This window comes from Clinocottus analis, unplaced genomic scaffold (assembly GCF_023055335.1).
Source record: "Clinocottus analis isolate CAN_PGR_092001 unplaced genomic scaffold, fCliAna1.0.p SCAF_12, whole genome shotgun sequence".
NCBI classification, from domain to species: domain Eukaryota; kingdom Metazoa; phylum Chordata; class Actinopteri; order Perciformes; family Cottidae; genus Clinocottus; species Clinocottus analis.
Genome location: NW_027175843.1, coordinates 11,635,786 through 11,660,905, shown reverse-complemented (window position 1 = coordinate 11,660,905; position 25,120 = coordinate 11,635,786). Strand labels below are relative to the sequence as shown.

Here is a 25,120-nt window from a genome sequence, read left to right as displayed (position 1 = left end):
TGGGGAATTGGTTGCACTTTGGCAGTTGATGGCAAAATATGTCTTGACACATACACGGAAATTAAGAATTAAAGGATTGAAGGATTTTTCTGCAAAGCTGACGAATAATAAGGGCCCCTTTGTCCGCAGAAGGAAATGATTAAAGCTAAAAGAAAGAATTCAATATAAAGTGAATGGCAATAAATAAATAACTGTTTCTAATGTTGAGAATTATGGACTTTTATTGGGGGTTTTCAGTCATTCAAGGTCAGATATCTAGGTCTGATTTTCTTGAAATAAAATAAAAACATATTAATGAACATATGACAGCTGTTACATGTGGATATGCTAATATATCTGTAGGCCTACACATGCACATATGGATAGAGTAAAATATATAAGCAGATATTTGTTAAGCGTTATACTGAATTTGCATTACCCTGTTTATAACACATTATTTTGTAAGCATATACATATTATTGTAAAGTTTTTGTTGTACTTCTTATCGATTGATTATTTGTTGATACAAATAATGCATTTGTTTATACTCCAGTTATGGATGCTTATATGTGGAGTTTAATTTGTTGACAAATGCATGGATAATGTGTATATACTGTTTATCAATGTCAAAGAATACAATACAACCATTGTTTGTTTAGGTTCAAATGTATCTTATTAATTGTCTAATATTGTGTACATGTACATTTAAGGAATCAACTTTTATGTCCTATTTTCTAAAAAAAAATGTAGACCTAAAATTGCATCTTGAAATGATTCTGTCCAATACATACAATGGTTCCGTTTTTATTATTTATTAATTTGCTCTACATCTCAATACAATACAAAAACAATTCAGTTAACCTGATTCTGTGCAGTTATTCGAAGTACTACTTTATCCCGATTCAATTCAGCTCCAATTCGACCCGATTCACTTTTCATTCATAGTATTCTCATGACGTGTCAGATATTTCCGAAAACAAAAGACATTGGTTGGTTGTTTTCCACTCTGGAAACTTTGTGCTCGCCCACTTTACACTTTCTCTGTCATTCGTGACACTGCTGTCCATGTCCACCAGGTGGTGTCAGACTCAAGGTGAACGTCCTGCTCACGATCAAGTCCCTCGTCCAACTTCATAAAATGAATTATCACTTTTTTGCTAAACACAAGCCAGATACACATGTACCTCTGTGATCCTGCTATGTGATGGGTTCTTTTCTTGCTGAATGTGGGACAGTGACCGGAAGTTGTTATAATGTTTGTTTGATAGCTCCCGTAAACTCGGACTACCTCATCATAGGCACACATCCAAAGTTGTGGCTTTAGCTTTTAGTTCTGGATACACGCCGTTTGGACAACGTCTCAGTTCCCGACAATTGCACACAATAATGTCCACCACACGATCCTCTCTACTGCCATGCTTTGATCTCTGGCCTCACTTGGTACCCAGGAACATCCGGAAGCAGCATAAGTAGCCTACCCCGTCCTTACGCGCGAAGGGGCGGATGAAACTCACACACACACACACACACACACACACACACACACACACACACACACACACACACACACACACACACACACACACACACACACACTCTCTCTCTCTCTCTCTCTCTCTCTCTCTCTCTCTCTCTCTCTCTCTCTCTCTCTCTCTCTCTCTCTCTCTCTCTCTCGTGGTTTTGCAGTTGAGATCGTGGAAATTACCAGTTCTGCTGTGGAAGAAGCGTCAAAACAACTGAAACGGACGGACAAGTTTATTTTAAACAACATTTTGAACACGCTGAGCTCTTCCACGCCAATTCTGTTGTTCACCTGTCGTGGAGGGAATAATAAAGGTGAGTTAAAATAATATCTTAAAGTAGTTTCTTATTGCCTGTTTCTGAGTAGTTGAGAGTACAACTTCTAACTTTGCATTTCTATCTATTTATCTATCTATCTATCTATCTATCTATCTATCTATCTATCTATCTATCTATCTATCTATCTATCTATCTATCTATCTATCTATCTATCTATCTATATATCTGTCTGTCTGTCTGTCTGTCTGTCCATCTGTCTGTCTGTCTGTCTAATACATGAATTCAAACTTAGGATTCATCCTCTGCGTATCACATTTTATCAAATTGAGAATGATTTGATGATGGTTTGATGATTGATCGAGTATACTTCATGTGGGTATTGAGTGCAAATGATGGGCTAAAATATGTAACAAGTTAATGGGCATGGCAGCAATTATTAGCCCACACGTCTTCTGCTTCCTGCTTGCATGACTGTCAACATCATTATTAGATTGCTGTCAATTAGAGATTATACTGTCCTGTTTTCTCTCTATCCAGACTGAACACACACACACACACACACAGAGAGAGAAAGAGAGAGAGAGAGAGAGAGAGAGAGAGAGAGAGAGAGAGAGAGAGAGAGAGAGAGAGAGAGAGAGAGAGAGCTTGTATGTATGAAACTGTGAATTTAATACAGAGAACTATGTTCTCACAGTTCTTCATCATCAGCTAGTTTGCCAACGCCCTGCATGAGCGAGATCTGGTCCCTGGTCCTGTAGTCTGTGAGAGGCAGCAGCAAGCATTAGTTGTGAGCTATTAGGAGCTTTGAGTGTGTTGGTCCCTTAGGAGTCCACAGATACAGAATCGTGATCACTCTGTATAAGTCTTCCTTGCTTATAGGATTTTTGTTGTGAAAAAAAGCCTTGCCGACCGTAGCAGTGACTGAGCGATAAAGAAATGCAGAGCTTCTCCTGGAACATTGTACTACACCGTATGTCTCTCTTTGGACCCTTGTAAAGGTCTGCTTGACTTTATTTTCAGGGTGGTTTGAAGTCTGCTTTCATTAAATCAATTGAAATCAAGAAGTGGAAAACATTCTGGAGGCACCAGACTGAAGGTAGAGGCAATGCAATGTTCCTGGTGATAATGTCGGCCACGATGATGCAGTGCAAATACACTGTATCATTCCTTGCATTAGCATATTCATCACAATGATATTTTTGTTTCCGAAATGCTTTTTCTTTAACTGGATAAGCAAAATAGTTATGATTTAACCCTATTTAATGTCAATTGAATTAGGTTTTATACATCTGTCAGACACTTTTACCTTGCAATAGCTTTTTATCTGGAAGCCAAGAAGCAATAGGCTTCAGTATGTCACACATTTTGTGCCTAATCAAAGTGCTAAGAAGTCTATTGAGGTCAACACCGTTAAGTTTTGTAATAAGTAGCAATGCACATTAAATGCTAACGCCGAGCTTCTATTTGTTACTGTGTGAAAGTTGAATATACTTGAAGGTGTATCTTGTGGCATAAAGCCAAGGCCACTCATCATTTAAAGCAGGACACAGTTCAATGTATATGGCGAATAGCAGACACCAAACTAATGCTTTGACAATATGTACCAGTGAGGGTTAAGTTAAACAAATATATCCATTTTAGGTTAGTCGGCACAAGGTCACGATGCTGACAGGTTGCAGATAAATTAAAGTGGGACTATTTGAAGCTTCAAAGTGGCAGCTCATATCTGAAGTTGTGCGTAATGAGTTGGGAACAGATTGACAGAATAATGCACGCCTCTTCAGAGGTTAGTCACTGCAGGTTGACCTTGTTAGGTGAACATCAAAACAAATATATTTATTTTATGAGACGCTAAAAGAAGGCAGTCTTGTTGTTGTTTCACTGTTGCTCTTCGATTGTTCAACTGTTCCTTTTTACTAAGACTACATTGTAGTCCTTTAATAGTCACAAGCTTGAGTTAACCTTAAGCCCTTTAACTATACTTATGGAGTTATATGGAGGGACATTCATCTTTTAAGATCATGGACATCAGAGGTACGTTACTTGACGCCTATGGGCATCATTGTTATTCACTCATAAAGACCACAGCAAAGGAGAGTAGTTGTGTCACAAACAACAACAAGTAAAAAAAAACAGTAGAATGTATCCTAAAATGATTCAGTTGTACAATACAATGATTTAATGAAAAACATTAACCAGTATTTTTTGCGAATGTGACTGGAAATGATATGGAACTATAGTCGTAAATGGTTTACTTTTTGTTGTTGGGGTTTTGTGTTTAGAATGCAGACACATTTAAAGTAATTTAAAGTGTGTACGCAGAGGAGGCCATCCTCTCTGGTCATAACCATTTGAGTACATCAGCAGTTCATTCGGTGGCCTTCATCCTGTGCAGAGCTGACAGCACCACGGATGCATTATGTGCGAATGATGATCTCTCTGTGTGAGGCACACAGGGAATGTTTCGACAACGAGAGGCCATGTTAATGCTGCTGAATTGTTGTTCTTTGTGCACAACTGCTGTACAACTATACCAAAACCATTTGATCAAAATCCAAATTAAAGCAGTGCCTACTTTCCATCTGTACCTTTTCTCTTAGTGTAAACCTGACCTTGAATGAGACATGCAAAAAATGCCTACAGGGATATATATCAAACGTCAAGCTTTTTTTATTGTTGTTGCTGCAATTACATCACACATATATAACCCAGTGCTGTTGGCAGTTGATTGACCAGTGTGTTTGTGATTGATTTCTAGCATCACAGACACACCGTGTGGATGTATTCTATTACACTATTAGATTCTGATCAGGCAAAAGCTCTCAGTGACCGGGCACCCAGAGAGATGCAGTGCAGCCGGTAGTGCATTCATATTTAATACCACATAGGTCTGCCTAACACATCATACCAGTCAGGCCTATTAGCAGGATGAATCTATTCTCCTCGGTCTCAGTGCTCTAAGGGAAAAGTAGACTCATTTGATTTTGAGGGATGGCATAGAGGAGCCAGATTCTCACCTGGAATTGATCATTGTCACGTCAAATCTTTTATCTGCACATAATGAAATCTAATTTTACCATAGCTGGCATGAGTGTAGTTGTATGACACCCATCTCTAGGTACAGCCTGCCACTTCCAGAGATGACGATCTCTGGCCAAATAACAGAACCACACCCACCTTTCTCTCCTCTCTATTTAAAGCAGTTCTAATTTGCCAGGATAATTTTGCCACCAGACATTGTTGTTCCTTCCAAAAAACAATAACATTTCATAATGAATGCTTACCTCCAATCAGAGCTCATTATCTGTTCTTACCCTTCAGGCCTTTCTGATGTTAGTGGCTAGCTGTTCACTCTGAAAGCGCAGGATGAAAAGATGGCACAGCTGCTTGTACCACCAGGTCCAGACAGCTTCCGCCCCTTTAGCCGTGAGTCCCTCAAAGCCATCGAGAGACGCATCACAGAGGAGAACGCAGAGAAAGCCAAGAAGCCCAAGGCCGAGAAGAAAAAACACAGTGATGAGAATAAGCCAAAGCCCAGTCGTGACCTGGAGGCAGGCAAATCCCTACCTCTTCTGTATGGGGACACTCCTAAAGGCATGGTGTCGACACCGCTGGAGGACCTGGATCCCTACTACTGCAACCAGAAAGTAGGTCCGCTTGATTTCTAACTTGAGCATGAAGTCTAAACACACATTCAGCTTTTTCTTAACTGTGTTAAGACACAGATATTATGTGTGGCACTGAACTGACATGAAGATTCTCTCATCTGGAACTGCGTGCAGCTGTTTACCAGGAAAAAAAGATGTGTATGACGTTTATCAGCAATATATAAAATGTGATCAGTGATCATCAAGTACTCTTTGATTACAAGTTGGAAGTGCCCTATATTTGTGCAAAATATATTGCAAGTCAGCCAAGAAATATGAGGATTTTATACACGTCTTTTTTTTTTCCTGTCAGACTTTTATAGTATTAAACAGAGGAAATGTCATCTTCCGCTTCAACGCCGCTCCTGCCTTGTACCTCCTGAGCTCCTTCAACCTTCTTCGAAGAATATCAATAAAGATTTTGGTACACTCATATCCTTTCATGTAGACCATAATCTGATAGCATGAATCATGTTTATGTTGAGCACATAGCACTATCTTATCCTATATGAACTGTTTACATTGCCAATTTGTGTGAGATTATGATCAATTATAGAAAAAGGGTGTTAATTCCCGAATCAAATAAGTGGCTTCCTTGACAACTACCTGCAAATTGTTCAGTATGGTGATCATGTGCACCATCCTCGCTAACTGTGCAGTTATGACACTGAGTGGACCGCCTGAGTGGGCAAAGAATGTAGAGTAAGTTTCCCCCAAATTAAACTTTGAATTTCATACACTGGATACATAAATATGAAAATGCAGTTTGATTTTTATTTTATTTTTTTTCCAACAGGTACACATTCACAGCAATTTATACGCTTGAATCCGTCATTAAAATTTTAGCACGAGGGTTCTGCATAGGGAAGTTTACCTTTCTAAGCGATCCCTGGAATTGGCTGGATTTCAGTGTGATTGTCCTGGCGTAAGTACAGTTACAATAATGCTTGAGTGTTCTTCTTTTCCCCATGTGTTTCTTTGTTTGGACAGCAAACCAGTTGAATGTTGTACTGGTCTGGTCTCACTGTTTGTAACAAAAGCAACAGTTTTGTCCAGATGTGTTACTATTTGTTCTAACTCACAAAGGCTTCGGCCCACTACTGGACACAGGGTGTTAATCGCCTCCAATCACAAGCACACATTTTCCGACTAAAAATATGCATAAGCGTAGCTGGCCAATCACAACATGCCTACCCGAATGTGTGCGGACCCCACAGTATACAAGGGGTTAGACCAAAAATGTTCCCAGCTAAAGTCCAATGCTGACAACGCCTTGTGCTTGCCAGTTCATACTGTTCTCTCTCTTGGACATGACTGGCTCCTTTTCACGGTTTGTGCTTGCTCGCACCCATTGTACCCACAGAGTCCAGTAGGGGGGGGGACACGGGTTACAATATTGTAACCCTAGTTCTATAAGTACAGATGTACCCTGCTCACTGAAGAGGGTGTAGGATAGTTGGGCAGCAATGTGTGCTACATTATATACTGTGGGGTCTGCACATTTTCTGAAAGGTGCATCCTGATTGGCCGGCTGCCTGCTTGTGATTGAAGTAGAGTTTTACCCGTAGTGTCCAGAATTGGGCTCTGTCTTTGATCACAGAACTAAGGCTACAATATTATAACTTTCATGACTTATTATTTATATATATTTTCAGTTATTATTAAGTTCCAATTCATTTTTGTATGTATTCTCTATCTTTCTTAGAGTAAACAAATCACAAACCAATACAAACCCATTTGTGCCTAATGAAGACGTAATTTGTTTCGAAACAACTCACAATCAAATTGTTTAATTTTTCAAAAAGGGTGTATAATTTTCTAAAACAGCTGGACATAGATTTTTAGCAAACATGTCTTAGACAGAAGTTCATTGTGGATTTGTTAGGCAGCACTATTTTCAGATGTGGATTGAAAACTAGTATAAATATGAAACTGAATTAAAATCATACCTGATTAACTAAAAATAAATCTCTGTTGAATTGACATTAAAAACACTATTAGTAAGCTTGTTTACAAGATATTAAGCGAAGGCTAATCATAAAGCTCTATAAAGACCATAAAGTGCATTCTCGGAGGGATGGGAAAAATAACACTGATTATAATCCTGAATGGAAATGCTATTGACTCTTTCAGCCCATAAACTGGTTGGTTTGGTTGGTGAGTCATAGCAGCAGCATTGCTGATAGTCATTGTAATAAAGGAACATGTCACCCAGTGCAACAATGGGGTCATTTATGTGTTTTTAATCAATTCTGTAGAATAAAGGTATATGGCACAAAGGAAATTGTTGGTTTTGGTCTTTTTATAGGATTTGTTGACAATGAGAACAATAAAGAATATCCCCAGACTTATACTTGTCTCACCTGGTGCATCTTATGCTCATCATTGTAACCTCAATATTATTTTACCTTCAGCAATGTGCATGCCTCAGTGCATACGTTTTCTGCTTTATCTGATACTGTTTGTACAAAAATGAAATTAACATTGTTGACTTCAATCTATGTGACATGTATTGTATCAATATCCCATATTAATTCTAAGTTTCCCTGCAGGTATGTAACAGAGTTTTTAAACCTAGGCAATTTTTCAGCACTTCGCACATTCAGAGTGCTAAGAGCTTTTAAAGCTATTTCAGTTATCCCAGGTAAGCATTAGGAGCAAGAGCATGTTAGTTAGCTTCTTGCACGATTTTCCCCAGCTGCCCCTCAACTTCCGCTTCAATTACCATCCCTCCTGCTGAAACTATCATGACACCTTTCCCACCTTCCCCCCTCCTTATCACAGATCGGTCACAGAGTTGTTTCAGCAATCTGAACATCCACAATCCTAAAAAGTAACTTGGGTACCCCAGTGTCAGAATTTCAGGTCTTAAATGGATCAGTTTCTGAGTCCAGCTGTTTGACTCAAATGCACAGTGTAGCCACTGAAATGAAGAATCTTAAGCAAGCAGCAAAATTCAACAGTTCATGTGTGTTTTCCCAGCTTGGGATCTACAGGGTAATAGCTATTTAGTTTGCTACTCTGTGAGATCTGTGCCATTTGCTTATGTGTTTCTTGCACTATTCCTTGTGAGTCATTTGCTCCTCTTTGCTTGTGGTTAATGAACGCAACTGTGGTGAGGGTGTATCTCATTAATGTTGCATGCACATCATTACTTACATGCATGATCTTCAGTTTTTATTTTTTTATTTTCTTTTTAGTCAACTTATTTTCAGTGCTACTGTCCGATTACCAAATTTAGCTTTGATTTTCCTCCAAAAAATTGATGGCTCAATAATACTGGGTGGCTGAAGACTGTTTTTCTTGCATTTATATTGTTTGCTATTAAATCATAACAGCCCATAGTTCTGGAGGATATTTATCTCATGGCTTAAATTATAGTGGAAATAATTAAAGAGGAATGTTTTACTTTAAAGGGGAATTCCTGAAATGTTACACATGTGTACACATTTAAGGAGTACTTTGTAATATGTGAAAAATGTATATAAAGCCTATTGTGGCTTTATAGAGGGAAAGGTGCAAAGTTTGATAATATCTCTGTTTCTGCTGCGTTGAGCTATTTCTAAATCGGTAGAGTACTCTTTTTGAGAAAGCGCTCACTGGAATCCCTTTTTATTGTTTTCACAAGCCTGCTGTTAATGTTGAGAGTGCCCGTTATTGATACTTTGAGTAACAATTGATACTGTATCTGGCAGGCCTGAAGACCATCGTTGGTGCGTTGTTCCAGTCAGTGAAGAAGCTTACAGATGTGATGATTCTCACCGTCTTCTGCTTGAGCGTCTTTGCCCTCATAGGGTTGCAACTGTTTATGGGCCATTTAAAGCAAAAGTGTGTACGGACAATTATTAATTCCACCTCATACAATGAAACTAACACAAATGGAACAGAAGACAGCAGTTTTGACTGGGAAGCGTACACAGTCAATAGCAGTGAGTATTTTACTTTCCTCTGTGACTTGATCCTGCACAAAAAACAACACAAACATCATTAAAGATATTACCTACGTAAAGAGTAAATGAGAAGTTACATGATTAGGACTACTTGTCATTGACAAAACATTAGAAACTCTAGAAACACCATTCAATAAAATGCTGCCTGCCAACTTCTACAACTTCAAAATGGCCCATAGTTTTATATTGACACATTTCTGACCCGATGTAAAAAAACAACAACGTATTACTTAAAGATTCCCAGAGATAATTACTTTTGTAGCACCCTTACACTTAAAATTATAGGCATGTCATATTATGATTCATTGCCTGTCTTGAACTTTTTTGGCAACTCCTGTTGAAATAAAAGTGTGCATTTCCTTCTTTTCCCATCAGGTAATCATTATTACCTTCCAGGCAAACGAGATCCACTGCTTTGTGGAAATGGCAGTGAAGCTGGGTAAGCTTATTCCCCAAGAAGACTTGATACAACATGTATATAATCCTTGGATGATGCCTCTGTTTCTGCACTACCACAACCATGCAGTATGTATAGGGGAAAGTATGATTCCTGACCTTGACAGACTCCGTTGGTTGCAGGCACTGTCCAGAGGGGTTCACTTGCCTCAGAGCCGGAAAGAATCCAGACTATAATTACACCAGTTTTGACTCCTTTGGTTGGGCATTCCTCTCTCTGTTTAGACTGATGACACAGGATTACTGGGAAAACCTCTACCAGCAGGTAGGCAGTGGAACGACGTGATAAACCTTTTCCAGACATACAATACATAGTAATGAGCTTTTATATATATATATATATATATATAATGAATGCTTCACACAAAATAAGAATACAGTTAGAGATAAACACATTAATAATATTATGATTTATTAACAATTCAAATTCAAATCCAATGTAATATTAACAAAAACGTATAATAAAAAGCATTTACTCTATGACAATATGTCTTGACAATTATGCTGCAGCAACTGGCTTCCAAACTTAAGTCTCGGTGGAATAGGTAAACAATCAGTGAGTTGTATCTATCTGTCTATCTGTCTATAATAATGTGTTATGCGTTATGAATGCACATACTGACCAACTTCATCTTTCTAAAAAAGAAACCTGCATTTTTTTTTATTTATTTTTTTGTTGCTACAATGAAATTATTTTTTAGATTTGTCTTTTCTTTTGCTAGTTGGGTTGCAAGACAATTTCCTATATGAGCTCAGGTGATACTCTACAGAAGAGACCCCAGCTATAAGATCTCTGATATGCAGTTGCTACATTTTTTAAAAAATGTTATTGCAATATATTAAAATGATCCAGACAAAAATTCAGGGTAATATGCGCAAACTCATAGTCTTTTATAGTTTCCTAATTAATGTTGTTTTTAAATTGTTTTGCACTTTAATATTATTCACTTTATGTTGGACAGAAGAGAAACATACTTTCAATCTTCTGTATGTTTGCACATATGAAAAATTCACAATAAAACTGACTTTGACTTGACTTTGTAAAGATTAAAATGGTATGTCAACATATTTGGCTTGGTGGCAATATACATAGAGAAAGATGTGAGCTCTGGTATTTTTTTAACAGATTTGTTAAATTGCTTTATGCAATCCTTAATATCATCAAAGGTAACTTTTAGCACTGTTTTGTATGAAGCTACTTAACCTGGTCTTTTGGTTGCTCAGTGATCCTGTTAGGAGAGTGGTGGCCTGTTTAATGTCAGGTTGATGAAATGTTTGAACTCATGCATAGTGGAGGATGCTGTCTTTGTATGGTCCAATTCTCTAAATACATAAAGGCAGTGCCTGCTGTGTTAAGGTGGGGCTGTGTCCAAGACAAAGCATTCTCACATTACATTGTTGGTATTAAAAGTGTTCAAACAAACCTCTAAATGAAGTGCAGGTGCGTCTTGGTCAGAAGGAACAACGATGAGTCCGTCTGTGACTCAGGCAAACAGAACGTAAATGGCCTTAAAGCCAAATAGGTGTCCTCTGAATAGACGTGTTGTATCAGTAAGTAAAGCAAACAGTAATACAACACTGCACTGTGAGTAATTGCATTACCTGTTTGGTACAACAAGCTATTTTATGTCAGTGTCTTTTGGTTATAGGATCAGTGATAGTATTTTGGCCTGATGCTGTCACTATAGCAAAGTTCACAGGTTATTTAATCTATTTCATTACCTTTTATCACATTTTCGGTCGGTTTCCTGAGAGCCTGGATAACTTTAGCTAATCTAGACAATTTTCTTTAAATATATTGGTCAAATGGAGGCACAAAAACATCTATATTCATGCTGCTGCCTTATGGAGTGACAGCCACAACATCTTCATGATAATTTACTTTGCTTACAATACAGCACAAAGCAGAAAAATATTCTGAAACCAAAAAAAGGAAAGTGAATAAGGATATTAAATTACATTGTTTTTCTTCCAGACGTTGCGGGCAGCTGGGAAGCCCTACATGATCTTTTTTGTGCTGGTGATATTCCTGGGTTCCTTTTACCTGATCAACCTGATCTTGGCCGTGGTAGCTATGGCCTACGAGGAGCAAAACCAGGCCACCGCGAAGGAGGCATTGGAGAAGGAGGAAGAGTTTCGGGCCATGATTGAGCAGCTAAAACGACAGCAAGAGGACGCTCAGGTACAGGACAATTAAGAATTTCCACTGATTTCAATTTAACAACATAAAGTTAGGATGCAGTTTACATTGTGAAATTAAAAACTGCTGATTCCAGTATTGCTCAACGTAAGATCTGACAGTAGTGTTAAACCAATAAACAGATCAATAAATGATTCAACAGTTCTCCACCAGAATTTTAGGCGTCAGACCTTAATGTTGGGAAATGATTGTTACACAAAAAATATTGAATACAAAATAGGAAATGAACTTTGTACTTAATGGCTAAAAATATTTAAAGAAAGGTGAAATATTTTTACCGATATATTAATATGTACATAGTATTTTACAGTTGTGGTAGAGCCAAATTGACTATTTTGGATGTACTTTTTTTAATGTATTTGAATCTGTATATTACAGATATCTCGTAACTTAAGCTTCCAAAAAAATATAGTTGAGTAAAAACTTTAAAATATCCCTCTGAACTCACATATTTGTACTACATTCCACCATTTTCTCTGATTGCATAATGTCAATCAAATTTAAAAGTTGCTGGAACAAAGAGACTTTTTCTTTGGATTTATTACCAGTGTGACTTGCAGTGCAGTGATTAAGTACATGGTAATTAATCTGCATCCTAAAAATGACCCCCTACAGACATACAGTGATTATCATTTTGATGCTTTCTTCCCAATATGATGCTATCCAGCCATTGTGTGTTTTTTATAGCAGATATATTCTATTTCCTCCCATCCTGGAAGATGAGTCTGACTGCCTATTGCAGTTAAATGTGTTTTTGATACTGTTGTGAGCAAAAATAAAACAAATAATCAAGAGATTCTCCCTCTTTCCTCTCCTAGGCCGCAGCAACTGCAGCTGCTGCAGAGAGTGGGGAGGCCAGCGATAAAGTCCCTGGCCCTGAGAGCTCCTCTGATACCTCCAAGCTTAGCTCCAAAAGTGCCAAAGACAGACGCAACAGACGAAGAAAAAAAAAGGAGGAGGAGGGTAAAGGGGCTGATGAGAAGGATCCTAAATCTGAGACACAGGACAGTATAAGGAAAGCTCGCTGCCGCTTCTCTGTGGATACAAACCAGCTCAACTATGACATGAAATGCTCACCCGCACATCAGGTTCAGTATTATCTGTCAGTATGATTTGTCTATGAAAACAGCAATATTCCGCAACCTATATCGTGCCCTGCTTTCAGCGTATTATGTCCCCTGTCAACTCTAAAGACAATATTATGCAGTGCTTTCTCCATCATGTTTTACTTGTGTGTCTACATTAAGGTAGTTCTTAATCAGTCAAGAGTCTCAAAATTTCCTTTAAATACCTAAACAATTTTTTTAGTTTACAATCGCACCAAATCACATGTAATATTCAATGTCAACAACTCGTATTTCAGAATGACACCTATGGAATATTGACTCATCTACAGACAGACTATCAGCGCTTGAAATTCATGTCTCCTCCAGTGACTAAAAAAAAAACAGAGTCTGTGATAACTCTTCCAGCAGATATGTTGAATGTTCTTTCAATAAGAAGGCTCGCTGGCCAAGCTCTTTGCGGAGCTCTTAAAATGAGTGACAAGCGAGGAGAAGCAAATGGATAGATAATGGGATTAAGTTTACATTACAGCTGCCAATAGTTGTGAGCAGTTCCAATGTCACACCAAGTGTTGGATTGTAGAATATCTTTTATGTGATATTGAACATATTTGCTAACTTTTCTAATCCTTCACGAGTCGCTAAATTATTTTGTGATTACTTTCATGCATGCAATTTACACCAATGCAACGTTTCATTCATTGCTATCACGACAAAATGTATTTTCTTCTTATGATAATCGGTAATGTCATTGACATCATTATCATCATCACTATCACCATGTTCTTCTGTGTCATCATCAACTTCCTATACCAATCATCATCAAGATGCATTTTTTATTTTTCCAATTTTCCTTCTTACAACGCTTGTCATTATCCTGAACACCATCATCATCATCAACATCACCAGAATAATCATCATCATCTTTTACCTTTTTCTTCTTCATCACCATCATGATCATCATCCTTACCATTCTTAGTCGTCACCAACATGTACTTTATATTTTGCAATTGCCTTTCAGTCCTCACCGGCATCATTATGACCATCATCATCCTTATCAGGCAATTTTATCATCACATCACCATAGAAATCACTTTTATGTCATTTGCACCTATGACGATCGCTATCATCTTCGTTCTCTCCGCTTTACAATCAGCATGTAAACGGAAGAACTGAAGAATATCTTTCTCTCCTAGTCCTTTCTGAGTTTTCGTGGACCCCTCTTCTCATCCAGACGGAACAGCAGGACCAGCCTATTCAGTTTCCGAAGCCAAGCACAGGACATGGGCTCAGAAAATGAGTTTGCAGATGATGAGAACAGCATTTTTGAGGACAACCTAAGTCGGAGGGGCTCTTTTTTTCTTCCGAGGGGTTGTGATCGACGCAGCAGCAGTATGAGCCAACGCAGTTTCTTGTCGCATCTCCTATTTTCACCCAATGGGATCAAGCACAGCTCTGTAGACTGCAATGGCGTTGTTTCTCTGGTGGGTGGGAATTCACTCCCATCGTCACCTGTGGGGCTCCTTCTGCCTAAAGTGACGGTAGATATGGCCTCCACTGGAGACAATGTAAGAAAGGCTTGTCTATCCCAAATGGCCCTATTTAATTTTCTTTCGCCTATAGCCTATAGCTTTATCCATTTAGTTTTTCTTTGTCCTTTTCTCACACTGTGCATTGTACTATCATGTGGAGGATATTATAACATCAGCACAACATTCCAAAGTACAAAAGTCCGTGACCATTCATGTAATAGCTGTCAAGATATTTAACTAAGAAATCCAAAATGCAGCTAGCATAAAATTCAAGCAATCAGAAGTTCAGAACCCCAAATCAAAAACTAGTGTCTTACCGCTACACTTTTGTTTACTGATCCACACTGGTTGTCAAGCATAACTGTGGTTTCTGACCATCTGACAGGGTGTCAATATTGTGCCACGTTATCGCGTACTGTTGAGCTTTACTGTATGAGATGTACTATACGATTTCCTGGTGAACCTGGTGTAGAAACAAATAACTTTTGAACACACGATTCCCTTTGAATGTATCTTTCTTTTACTTGTACAGCTTCACATTGCAATTCAAAACACTGACACTTACATTCACGTTTGTAGAAACGGTATATCCATGGTAACTTGTAACTTGTTCTTTGTAGCACATTTGCATCTGTAACAATCGTTTCTATCTCCAGGCTGACACCACTGACTCAGAGTACAGACAGGCCAGCGGAGGAACACACCAGGAGTTTATGGACCTCCTCGACGGCCCAGAGGCCAGGCAGAGAGCTCACAGTATAGCTAGTGTCATAACCAGCACTATGGAGGGTAGGTATCGTACACCATGGCATGAGTAACACATTTTGAGATTATTTTTAGTATTGAAAAGAGCATGTTTTTTTCAGATGGAAATAATTTGTGTTTTTCCTTCAGAGCTGGAAGACTCGAGGCAGAAGTGTCCTCCTTGCTGGAACGATTTTGCCCACACTTTTCTCATCTGGGAATGTTGTCCAGCATGGCTGAAGATCAAGAGGCTGGTTAAACTAATTGTGATGGATCCATTCACGGACCTAGCCATCACCATCTGCATTGTACTAAACACATTGTTTATGGCTATGGAGCATTATCCAATGTCCGACAGTTTCATCAGCATGCTGTATGTGGGCAATGTGGTAAGTAGATTGTAATTGTAGAATCCAAATCGGAAAAAAAGTTTGCCTCTATTTGGCAAAATAGTTATAATATTATATTTAGGTTCAGCATTTTGTAATTTTGTTTTTTTAAAGATATTCACTGGCATCTTCACGGCTGAAATGGTCCTCAAGATCATTGCTTTGGACCCATACTATTACTTCCAGGAGAGATGGAATATCTTTGATGGAATCATTGTCAGTTTAAGCGTGATGGAGCTTTTTTTGGAAAATGTGGCTGGCATGTCTGTTCTGAGGTCATTCAGATTGGTAAGTCTATGTGTGTCATATAGCCAATATGTTCAGGTGCATTTTGTCTGCCAAAAGATTTAAAATTGTATGTTTTTGTTTTTGTTTTTACAGCTAAGAGTATTCAAGTTGGCTAAATCGTGGCCCACGCTTAACATACTGATCAAAATAATTGGTAATTCAGTGGGGGCTTTGGGCAACCTGACGTTGGTGTTGGCCATTATCGTCTTCATCTTTGCTGTGGTCGGCATGCAGCTGTTTGGAAAATACTACAAGGACTGTGTGTGTAAAATCTCGATTGACTGCACACTTCCCCGTTGGCACATGAATGACTTCCTTCATTCATTCCTCATTGTGTTCCGAGTGCTTTGTGGAGAGTGGATAGAGACCATGTGGGACTGTATGGAGGTGGCTGGGACCCACATGTGCATCACTGTCTACATGATGGTCATGGTTATTGGAAACCTTGTGGTACATCATCATCTCTTTTGGTCAATTCATCCAGCTTGTCCAACCCATGATTCAGTTTTATAGCTACACACGTTTTGTTGTTCTCATGAAGTACAATAGCTAAAAGATGATGCAGTCTCACGTGAAGTCATGTCATCATCTGATAGGTGCTGAACCTGTTCCTGGCCCTGCTGCTGAGTTCGTTCAGTGCTGACAATCTGGCAGCAAACGATGATGACAGCGATACGAACAACTTGCAGATTGCCATTGGACGGATTCAAAGAGGCATTGCCTTTGTCAAATCCCTGATTCGAAGCAGTTGCAACAGTGTCTGTCTCAGGAGGAAGAAGAAAGGGAAGGGTGAGGACAAATCTCTGGATGAGTTCCACAAACCATTAGGGCCGAATGGTATCCCCAACAGTACCATCAAAGACTTTCCTAAGAACGGAAATGGGGATGTGACCGGTGTGGACAAAAATGGAGACAACAAGTACATAGTCAGCAGCAAGAGTGATGATTCTATAATGTCTTTCATCAACAATCCAAGTCTGACTGTCACAGTTCCTATTGCTGTGGGAGAGTCTGACTTTGAAAACCTCAACACTGAGGACTTCAGCAGTATCATATCGGATGTAGCAGGATGCCATGTGGTAAGGATGCTCTTGTGGATTGGTCCATTTGGTCCCTCAGAGTGCCTTTAAAACCTTTGAAATCGTTACAGCTACGTCACTGACGTTTATAATGTGTGATAGATGATCACAAATTTCAATGTTGGTTGTGGTTCTTGTGGTTCTTGACAAACATATCTGTTATTGTGGCTAAGTGGTTTGATCTGCCATAGTAGTCACGTTGAAGCACTTTGCCCATAGTCCATGGCAATGAGGCATGAGCGTGTGATGTGGCGTTTTCCGCAAATATCTCATATACCATGACCCTCTAGCGGGGAGAGGCCATATAGACAGGAAAATGTAGATTAAATTATGTGCTATTTAAGCCTTAGTGCTTGGGAGCGGACTCCTCTTTGTGCTTTGCACTGGAGGAAAGCTCACAGTGTGAAAGGAAAAAAAAAATGTCTATATGCTTTCTTTTGCTTTATGTGAATTTACTTTTTCAAATTTGGTCTCAAATGAAGATTTGTAAGTAAAGTAAACCTTTCATTTAGATCTTTCAATTACACTAAAGGAATATCCGACAGAAATAAAATGGATGGGTTGAAACACAAACCATCAACACATTGACTTGAGTGCTCGCAGTATACGAACATGCTTACATCATTACCTGCAAGACATCAGCTGATCCCAGGCCTGCCAAGTGATGCTACTTTCTCCAGGAAGACGTTCAAGCTGTTTGCATCTCCCAGCTATTTGGAAACACGCCGTGTAGATAGCAATACTGAGGGAGAGACCATGTGGCTACTGCACAACACCACCAGGCTGCAAATCTCATATGATTCTTAGATCATTCTGACTTATTTAATATATTTAGTTTTATATGTTTCATAGAACTGGCTACATGTATACAACAAATATACTTTGCATATTTTGTGTGTCTCTAATTGGCAAATATTTGATGAATAAGTGTGATGCTGGCAGACAGTTGTATTGTGCGTTTATTTCTTTACCCTTTTAAATAAATTATGTCATTTTATTAGAGTGAACTTGTAGTGACTTATCAGTGTCACCATCATGTTTGGCATAATGTTCTGTCTTTGAGAGTCTGGTATACAGAGAGACAACACCAGCAGCTGTAATGTAGAGTTTTAATTGCTTTCTCTGTTGACAAGCACTCAACCTGTGTTCTGCTAATGAGGATGCCCAAACGTTTTTTTAAATCATTATTATTTAAACATGGAGATCCTTTTTCATTCATTTGAACATTTAAAGATTAAAGATCTTGGGTTTTTTATGACTGTTCTTTTGTATGAAAATAGCTTAATTTTGAAGAGATATGAAGTGAATGACTTGTGTTGACAGACGGGTGCTCAGCCTACCAACGCCCTATATTTGCCATGGCTCTGTTATGTTTGCTCATTGAACACCGGTTTTATTTGGCTTTATCCACAGATTGCAGAGGACGATGGCCAGGTCAGCTCCTCTGAGGGCAGCACAATAGACTTCGGGCCAGGAGGGGAGGGAGGAGAGTCTGTAGACCTTGAATTAGACGAATCTATGGAACCTGATGCCTGCTTTACTGATGGTGAATACTATATAACCACCACTTAACCTACTATGGCTTTGGTGTTAATCTAATCCTCCATATTACACTGGTAAATCACCATCTCCTCTCTGTCTCTACTCAGGCTGTGTGCAAAAGTTCCAGTGTTGTCAGGTAAATGCAGAAGTGGGCTGGTGGAAGGTGTGGTGGATGCTGAGAAAGACCTGTTACCGGATCGTGGAGCACAATTGGTTTGAGAGCTTCATCATCTTCATGATCCTGCTTAGCAGTGGAGCACTGGTAAGACGAGAAGACAGATGTCAATAAAGTTGTTGTTTGAATACCTGATTTATTTGGGGGCTCTCATGTATTTAAATATTGTATCTGGCATCAAGCAGTAGATTGTAAAACTGAAGAGCATTTAGTTTTATTATTAGCGCAGTCTAACAAACAGATTTGTGAACAGTGTCCGTTCTCTGTAAAGTAAGGTTAGGATATTGAATAAGATTTATTTACATTGTTTGTATTCATATGTGCAATTGAAATACTCACTGTCATCATTCACACTTTCAGGCATTTGAGGATGTCTACATTGAGGAGAGGAAGAACATTAAAACAGTGTTGGAATTTGCAGACAAAATCTTCACCTACATCTTCATTCTGGAGATGTTACTCAAGTGGGTGGCATATGGATATGCCAAGTATTTTACAAATGCCTGGTGCTGGCTGGACTTTCTCATTGTTGATGTAGGTAGAAACACCTCTGCTTACACAGAGACATGTACACTTTAAACAATGCTTAGGTTGCTGTTTCTTAAGACATGTGTTTGTGCATGTCTTCTAGGTCTCACTGATCAGTATGGTAGCCAATGCCATGGGATATTCTGAACTCGGTGCCATCAAGTCTCTGAGAACCCTGCGAGCTCTGAGGCCGCTGAGAGCGCTGTCACGGTTTGAAGGCATGAGGGTAAAAGTCACTGAATTAACACTGTCACCAGCTCAATGCACTGGTACAGAGTAAAAGTCTGCAAAGAGTAGCATAAAGCTCTACAATTTAGCAAAACCTAATGAGCAGATACCCCAAACATGTGTTGCTTGTAAATAAGGCATTCATGTCCTTGCCTAATCCTCTTCATCCAGATGTTAGTCCTTAGCCTGACTCATACATTTAAATGACACCATTTTTATTGTTTATCTTCTTTTAATTTAACATCTAATTACGTTCTACTGATTTTTTTTTATATAAATAGTTTTGACATCTAGAGGAATGTGCTGGTTTGCTTTTATGTCGCTTTTTTCAATAAGAATATTGATGCCGCTGTCATATCTGTTATTAAAATGTGAATCTAAAGCCACTAAATGGTTAGCTTAACTTAGCATGACAAGCAGTAAGGGTAATGAGCTAGCCTGCCTCTGTCCAAAGGTAAAAATGGTTTGCCTTAATTACCTAATTTGCTTTATTTTACATGTTGTGTCTCAGTTGTTTAATCTGCATAAAGGCAGAAGTGTAAAAACAATAAGTTTTGATTCTTGGGGGAGTTTTGTGTGCTGCTATTTCGTCTGGGAGCAGTGACTTGCTCTCTACTGCTGCATGGCAAACTTAAGTGAAGACTGGACTCCTGGATTCCTCTTAGTTCATCCTGGTATAGTTAGATTACTTTACCTTTTGGATAGAGCCAGGAAAGCAGTAACACTTTGTTTCAAGTATTAACGCCTGCAAACCATCTGCTGGCTCAAGCTTCATATTTAGTAGATACATATAATCCGTTAAATGTCAAATTTTAACTTTAAATTTCACCATATCTACTGTAACATCTCATTCGATTACAATATTTGCTGTGCAATGCACAGACCCTGGTCTAAAAAGGGTTTTCCCACTCATGCAACTAAGGGGGAGTGTTGTCAGCTTCGGAAATCATTGTGGCACGTATTGATTGTTGCTTTCATGTTGTGGTATTCTAGCTCTTTAGAGCAGTGTTAAGACGATGGTCTTTACTCGTGCAGTAGCTAATGAATTTCCTCATTTGCATGAACAGCTTTTAAAGTGCACCAGAAGTTATGCTTTATTAGTTTGCTATATAATTTTACTGTACATTAAGAAAATGTCCTCATGCCTGTTCTGTTTCAATGTCTCTCTAAAATGTAGTTGTAAGCACAAATTAACCTTTTAGAGAGAGTAAAGAAAAGCGGCGGTGTACTGCCTGTCCGCTGATGTGTATGTTGGAACTGAAACGTTTACTCTTGTGTTTTCCTTTTCTTACCATTACTTGAGGAGTGTGCTGCGTCAATTCTATATCATGTGATTTCTGCTGTACAAATGTATGTTTGTGTGTTGGCGTGCAGGTGGTTGTCAATGCCCTACTTGGAGCCATTCCTTCCATCTTCAATGTGCTACTGGTATGTCTCATCTTCTGGCTTATCTTCAGCATCATGGGAGTCAACCTATTTGCAGGAAAGTTTGGCCATTGTGTCAACACAACCTCAAATAAGGATTTCCCGTCATCAGAGGTGAAAAACGAGACAGACTGTAACAATTTGGGCAAAGACGTTGCTCGCTGGAAGAACGTCAAAATCAACTTTGACAATGTTGGCATGGGTTACCTTGCACTGCTGCAAGTGGTAAGTAACTGAGCACAAAACAATTGATGATTTAAGATTCATGGAAATACATTGTCAAATACAATATTTTTTGTGAATATTGTTCATTTCTATAAAGGCTACATTCAAGGGCTGGATGGACATCATGTATGCTGCTGTGGACTCTCAAAGCAAGGTAAGCCAAGTTTATTTTTTTTAAATCTCTTATAATATCACAATAATTTAATAAATGATAATACTTAATACTCAAATATGGCAGCTTTAAACTATGATGCTCTACGCACCCTGCAAGCGTCAGTTGTGTCATTCATTCTCTTTTTTTTCCAAAATGTTAATCCGTGTTCACAGGAAACAACTTGGTTAGGTTTGGTAACAAAACTAGTTGGTTAGATTTAAGTAAGGATTCTGGTTTGGGTTAAAATATGTCAGTTTGAGGCTGCATTACGCAGTGGAATTAGATTAGCATATCCTCAGTAACGTTACTACTACGTAACTTAAATAATGTTGACTGTTGGTATAGCACAGGACACAATCACCAGTCTTCTATGTGAAAGTCCTGTGTTGTTTTAACCAAACAACCATGCTCCTTTACTTAAATTTAAATAAGTGTAAATCCATCTTTAATTTCATACATATACACTGAACAACACAGTGAATTTTTAACCCATCCTAGTATTAAGAGCAATGGGCATCTATTATGTGCACCAGCTAGAAGCAGCAAACTAGCTCCTCTCCCTTGATCATATCCAAGTTTTAATTATGATATAGATTAACCTATGTATTAAAAAAAACATGAGTTTGTTTGGCTTCACTGTAAACACACCACAGCTCTGGTTCATGAGTGTTCGTTGTCGTATGAAATTGCACTTGTTGTAAGTACCATTTGGCAAACAAACCACTTTAATCTTAAGGATTATGTGGGGCCTCCGGCCTTCTCTGAGGCTCGTAATTCGGGTCAAGAGGTCAGTCAAGAAAATGTAGTTGGATTGATTGTTACAGTTATAATAAAAAAGATTTAAATTACACAATTACAGATTGAATAACGCTTTGAACTACGATAAAGAATATTCTGCAGAACAGCGCTTTAAATACATCCCATCGACCAGACTGCCATTGTCTATAGTCTGTTCCATAGTACGCAAAAAAAGCTGTCGATCCTCAGAAAGTGTCTAGTTTTGTCAAGATAGAAAGTCCTCCTCTTCAGACAGTCCTTACAAGTCCAATTTGATTCTGCATTCCCGTCTTATCTGCTAAACTCACCGATTACATTCAGTGTTATTTATTATTATACTTGCAGAGTACATTCAGCGTCAATTCATTGGCTTGACCTTCAACCTGTAAACCCGTTGTAATACATAACAGCTACCACTAGGAGCACTATTTCAACCTAGTTTTCTCACAGTTATAACCTCATTGTACTAATGTCTCCATTTTCTGTCATTATTATAGCAAAGAGAACAACCAGAATATGAGATCAACCTGAAGATGTACGCATATTTTGTTGTTTTCATCATATTTGGAGCCTTCTTCACACTCAATCTCTTCATTGGTGTCATCATCGACAATTTCAATCAGCAAAAGAAAAAGATAAGTATCAAATCTGCTCTCTAAAAGGTTGGGTATTCGGACTTGCTGTTCTGACTAAAATATTTAATAGCACGACTTTATTTTTTCTTTCTCCTCATCACTGTTGCTGTGATTTAACTGTGATGTCTCAAATCCCATGTTTACTTTGGAGGTCAAGACATCTTCATGACTGAAGAACAGAAGAAATACTACAATGCCATGAAAAAGCTGGGATCAAAGAAACCACAAAAGCCTATTCCTAGACCATCAGTATGTAACTTTAATCATGACTGCATCTAATCTGTATTACAAATCCAAACCTTGTTTCATGGCACCCAACAATGTACTTATGTTTCTCTGCCTTCTGTCTATTTCAGAACATAATTCAAGGATGCATCTTTGACTTGATCACGAAACAAGCATTCGATATAATCATAATGCTCCTAATAGTGCTGAATATGGTAACCATGATGGTGGAAACTGAAGATCAGTCTAAGCATAAGGTCGCAATTCTCCACAAGATTAATATAGTTTTCATTATGATCTTCACCGGAGAGTGTTTGTTGAAGATGATTGCACTTCGCCATTACTTTTTCACAAACGGTTGGAATGTATTTGATTTCGTCGTCGTCGTCCTGTCAATCATTGGTATGACTCACTTCTGTTTACTGCAGTGTTAAAATAAGTTCCCATTTTTCACTTTGCCAATATATGTATGTGTATGTCTCTGTTTTATCGTTTTTTCTTGCTTTCTTTCCATAGGTATATTTCTCTCTTCACTGATCGAGGAGTATTTTGTTTCACCAACATTGTTCAGAGTCATTCGCTTGGCCCGGATTGGCCGTGTCCTCCGCCTTATTAAAAGTGCAAAAGGAATCCGCACACTCCTGTTTGCCTTGATGATGTCACTTCCGGCCTTGTTCAACATCGGTCTCTTACTCTTCTTGGTGATGTTTATCTATGCCATCTTTGGCATGTCAAACTTTGCTTACGTCAAAAGGGAAAACGGCATCGATGACCTTTTTAATTTTGAGACATTTGGCAACAGCATGATCTGTTTGTTCCAGATCACCACTTCAGCAGGATGGGATGGCCTACTTGCTCCCATTCTCAACAAACATGAAGATGATTGTAACAACAGCACAGAGCATCCTGGCAGTCGCGTGAAGGGAGACTGTGGGAATCCTCCTGTGGGCATAACCTTCTTTGTGACCTACATTATCATCTGTTTCCTAATTGTGGTGAATATGTACATTGCAGTTATCCTAGAAAACTTCAGTGTGGCCACTGAGGAGAGCGCGGACCCATTAAGTGAGGATGATTTTGAAACGTTTTATGAGGTCTGGGAAAGGTTTGATCCTCATGCAACACAGTTCATGGAGTACAGAAAGCTGTCAGATTTTGCAGATGCTCTGGACCCACCTTTACGCATAGCCATGCCTAACAAGATGGAACTGATCTCTATGGATTTACCCATGGTGAGTGGTGAACGCATCCACTGCCTGGACATCCTGTTTGCCTTTACAAAACGTGTTCTGGGTGAGGGTGGGGAGATGGACATTCTAAGGGGAGAGATGGAGCAGCGCTTCATGGCCTCCAATCCTTCGAAGTTGTCCTACGAACCCATCACTACCACCCTCCGCCGTAAACAGGAGGACACATCAGCCACTATCATCCAAAGGGCATTCAGGGAGTATACAAAGAATCAAGCTGCTACAAAACTCTCTGACACATCCGGGGATAAGATTGAAGAGGATGAAACACACATTGATGAAGGGTATCTTGACCCGGGCAAACTCCAAGACATTTGTTGTGCTGAGAAAAGTGAACTGACAGCCCCTCAACCTTCAAGTAACAATGTGACGACAAATGGAAAAAACAAATATGAAAAAGACAAAAGTGAAAAGGAGGTTGAGGGCAAAGATGTCGGAGAGCAATAGAAGTAAAATAATGCTGGAGATGCAACAAAGACATTTTAATTAATGACAAAATGTTTACAACCTTTGAAAGTGAAAAAGTCATCCATTGGACTCCCCTCCTTAGTTTGCATATATATATCTATATATAGATATATATAGCTATATATATATCTATATATGCCAAACTAACCATGCTTACTTGAGTCTAAAGGTTATAGTGTAAAATGGCTCATGCAGACTGTAGTTGGACAAGTTTGGTGTGGTTCAGGAACAAGGATGCCGGTTGGCTGTACGAGCTAAAGTGTTCTGAAGGAAACAGTAGTTAATGCTTTAACTTCCACTGCAGCTAGTTCTGCTACCCAGTGTCTTGAATTATTGGTATATCACTGACTGTTGTATTACTTT

At 38.8% G+C, this 25,120-nt stretch overlaps 1 protein-coding gene across 1 annotated transcript; it reads left to right on the top strand.

Annotated features, from left to right (window-relative positions):
- The first annotated feature begins 1,706 nt into the window (after nucleotides 1-1,706).
- On the top strand, nucleotides 1,707-24,826 carry scn1laa (sodium channel, voltage-gated, type I-like, alpha). The gene is made up of 27 exons (XM_068572301.1): nucleotides 1,707-1,815; nucleotides 5,101-5,426; nucleotides 5,740-5,858; nucleotides 6,039-6,128; nucleotides 6,223-6,351; nucleotides 7,979-8,070; nucleotides 9,122-9,355; nucleotides 9,752-9,815; nucleotides 9,956-10,097; nucleotides 11,808-12,014; nucleotides 12,851-13,120; nucleotides 14,293-14,664; nucleotides 15,285-15,417; nucleotides 15,523-15,761; nucleotides 15,876-16,049; nucleotides 16,143-16,499; nucleotides 16,646-17,128; nucleotides 18,542-18,674; nucleotides 18,778-18,932; nucleotides 19,206-19,379; nucleotides 19,477-19,599; nucleotides 20,976-21,251; nucleotides 21,349-21,405; nucleotides 22,680-22,817; nucleotides 22,962-23,066; nucleotides 23,174-23,444; nucleotides 23,559-24,826. Exons 2-27 carry the CDS (start codon nucleotides 5,154-5,156, stop codon nucleotides 24,734-24,736), a joined length of 5,988 nt encoding a protein of 1,995 aa, XP_068428402.1. The 5' UTR covers nucleotides 1,707-1,815; nucleotides 5,101-5,153; the 3' UTR covers nucleotides 24,737-24,826.
- Nucleotides 24,827-25,120: the final 294 nt, after the last annotated feature.

Excerpts from the sequence above, each read along its gene's own strand:
- scn1laa (XM_068572301.1), top strand. The coding sequence starts at position 5,154 with ATGGCACAGCTGCTTGTACCACCAGGTCCAGACAGCTTCCGCCCCTTT. Across the intron at positions 8,071-9,121 it reads AGCTATTTCAGTTATCCCAG|GCCTGAAGACCATCGTTGGT; the intron begins GTAAGCATTAGG and ends TGTATCTGGCAG. Across the intron at positions 9,816-9,955 it reads GGAAATGGCAGTGAAGCTGG|GCACTGTCCAGAGGGGTTCA; the intron begins GTAAGCTTATTC and ends CGTTGGTTGCAG.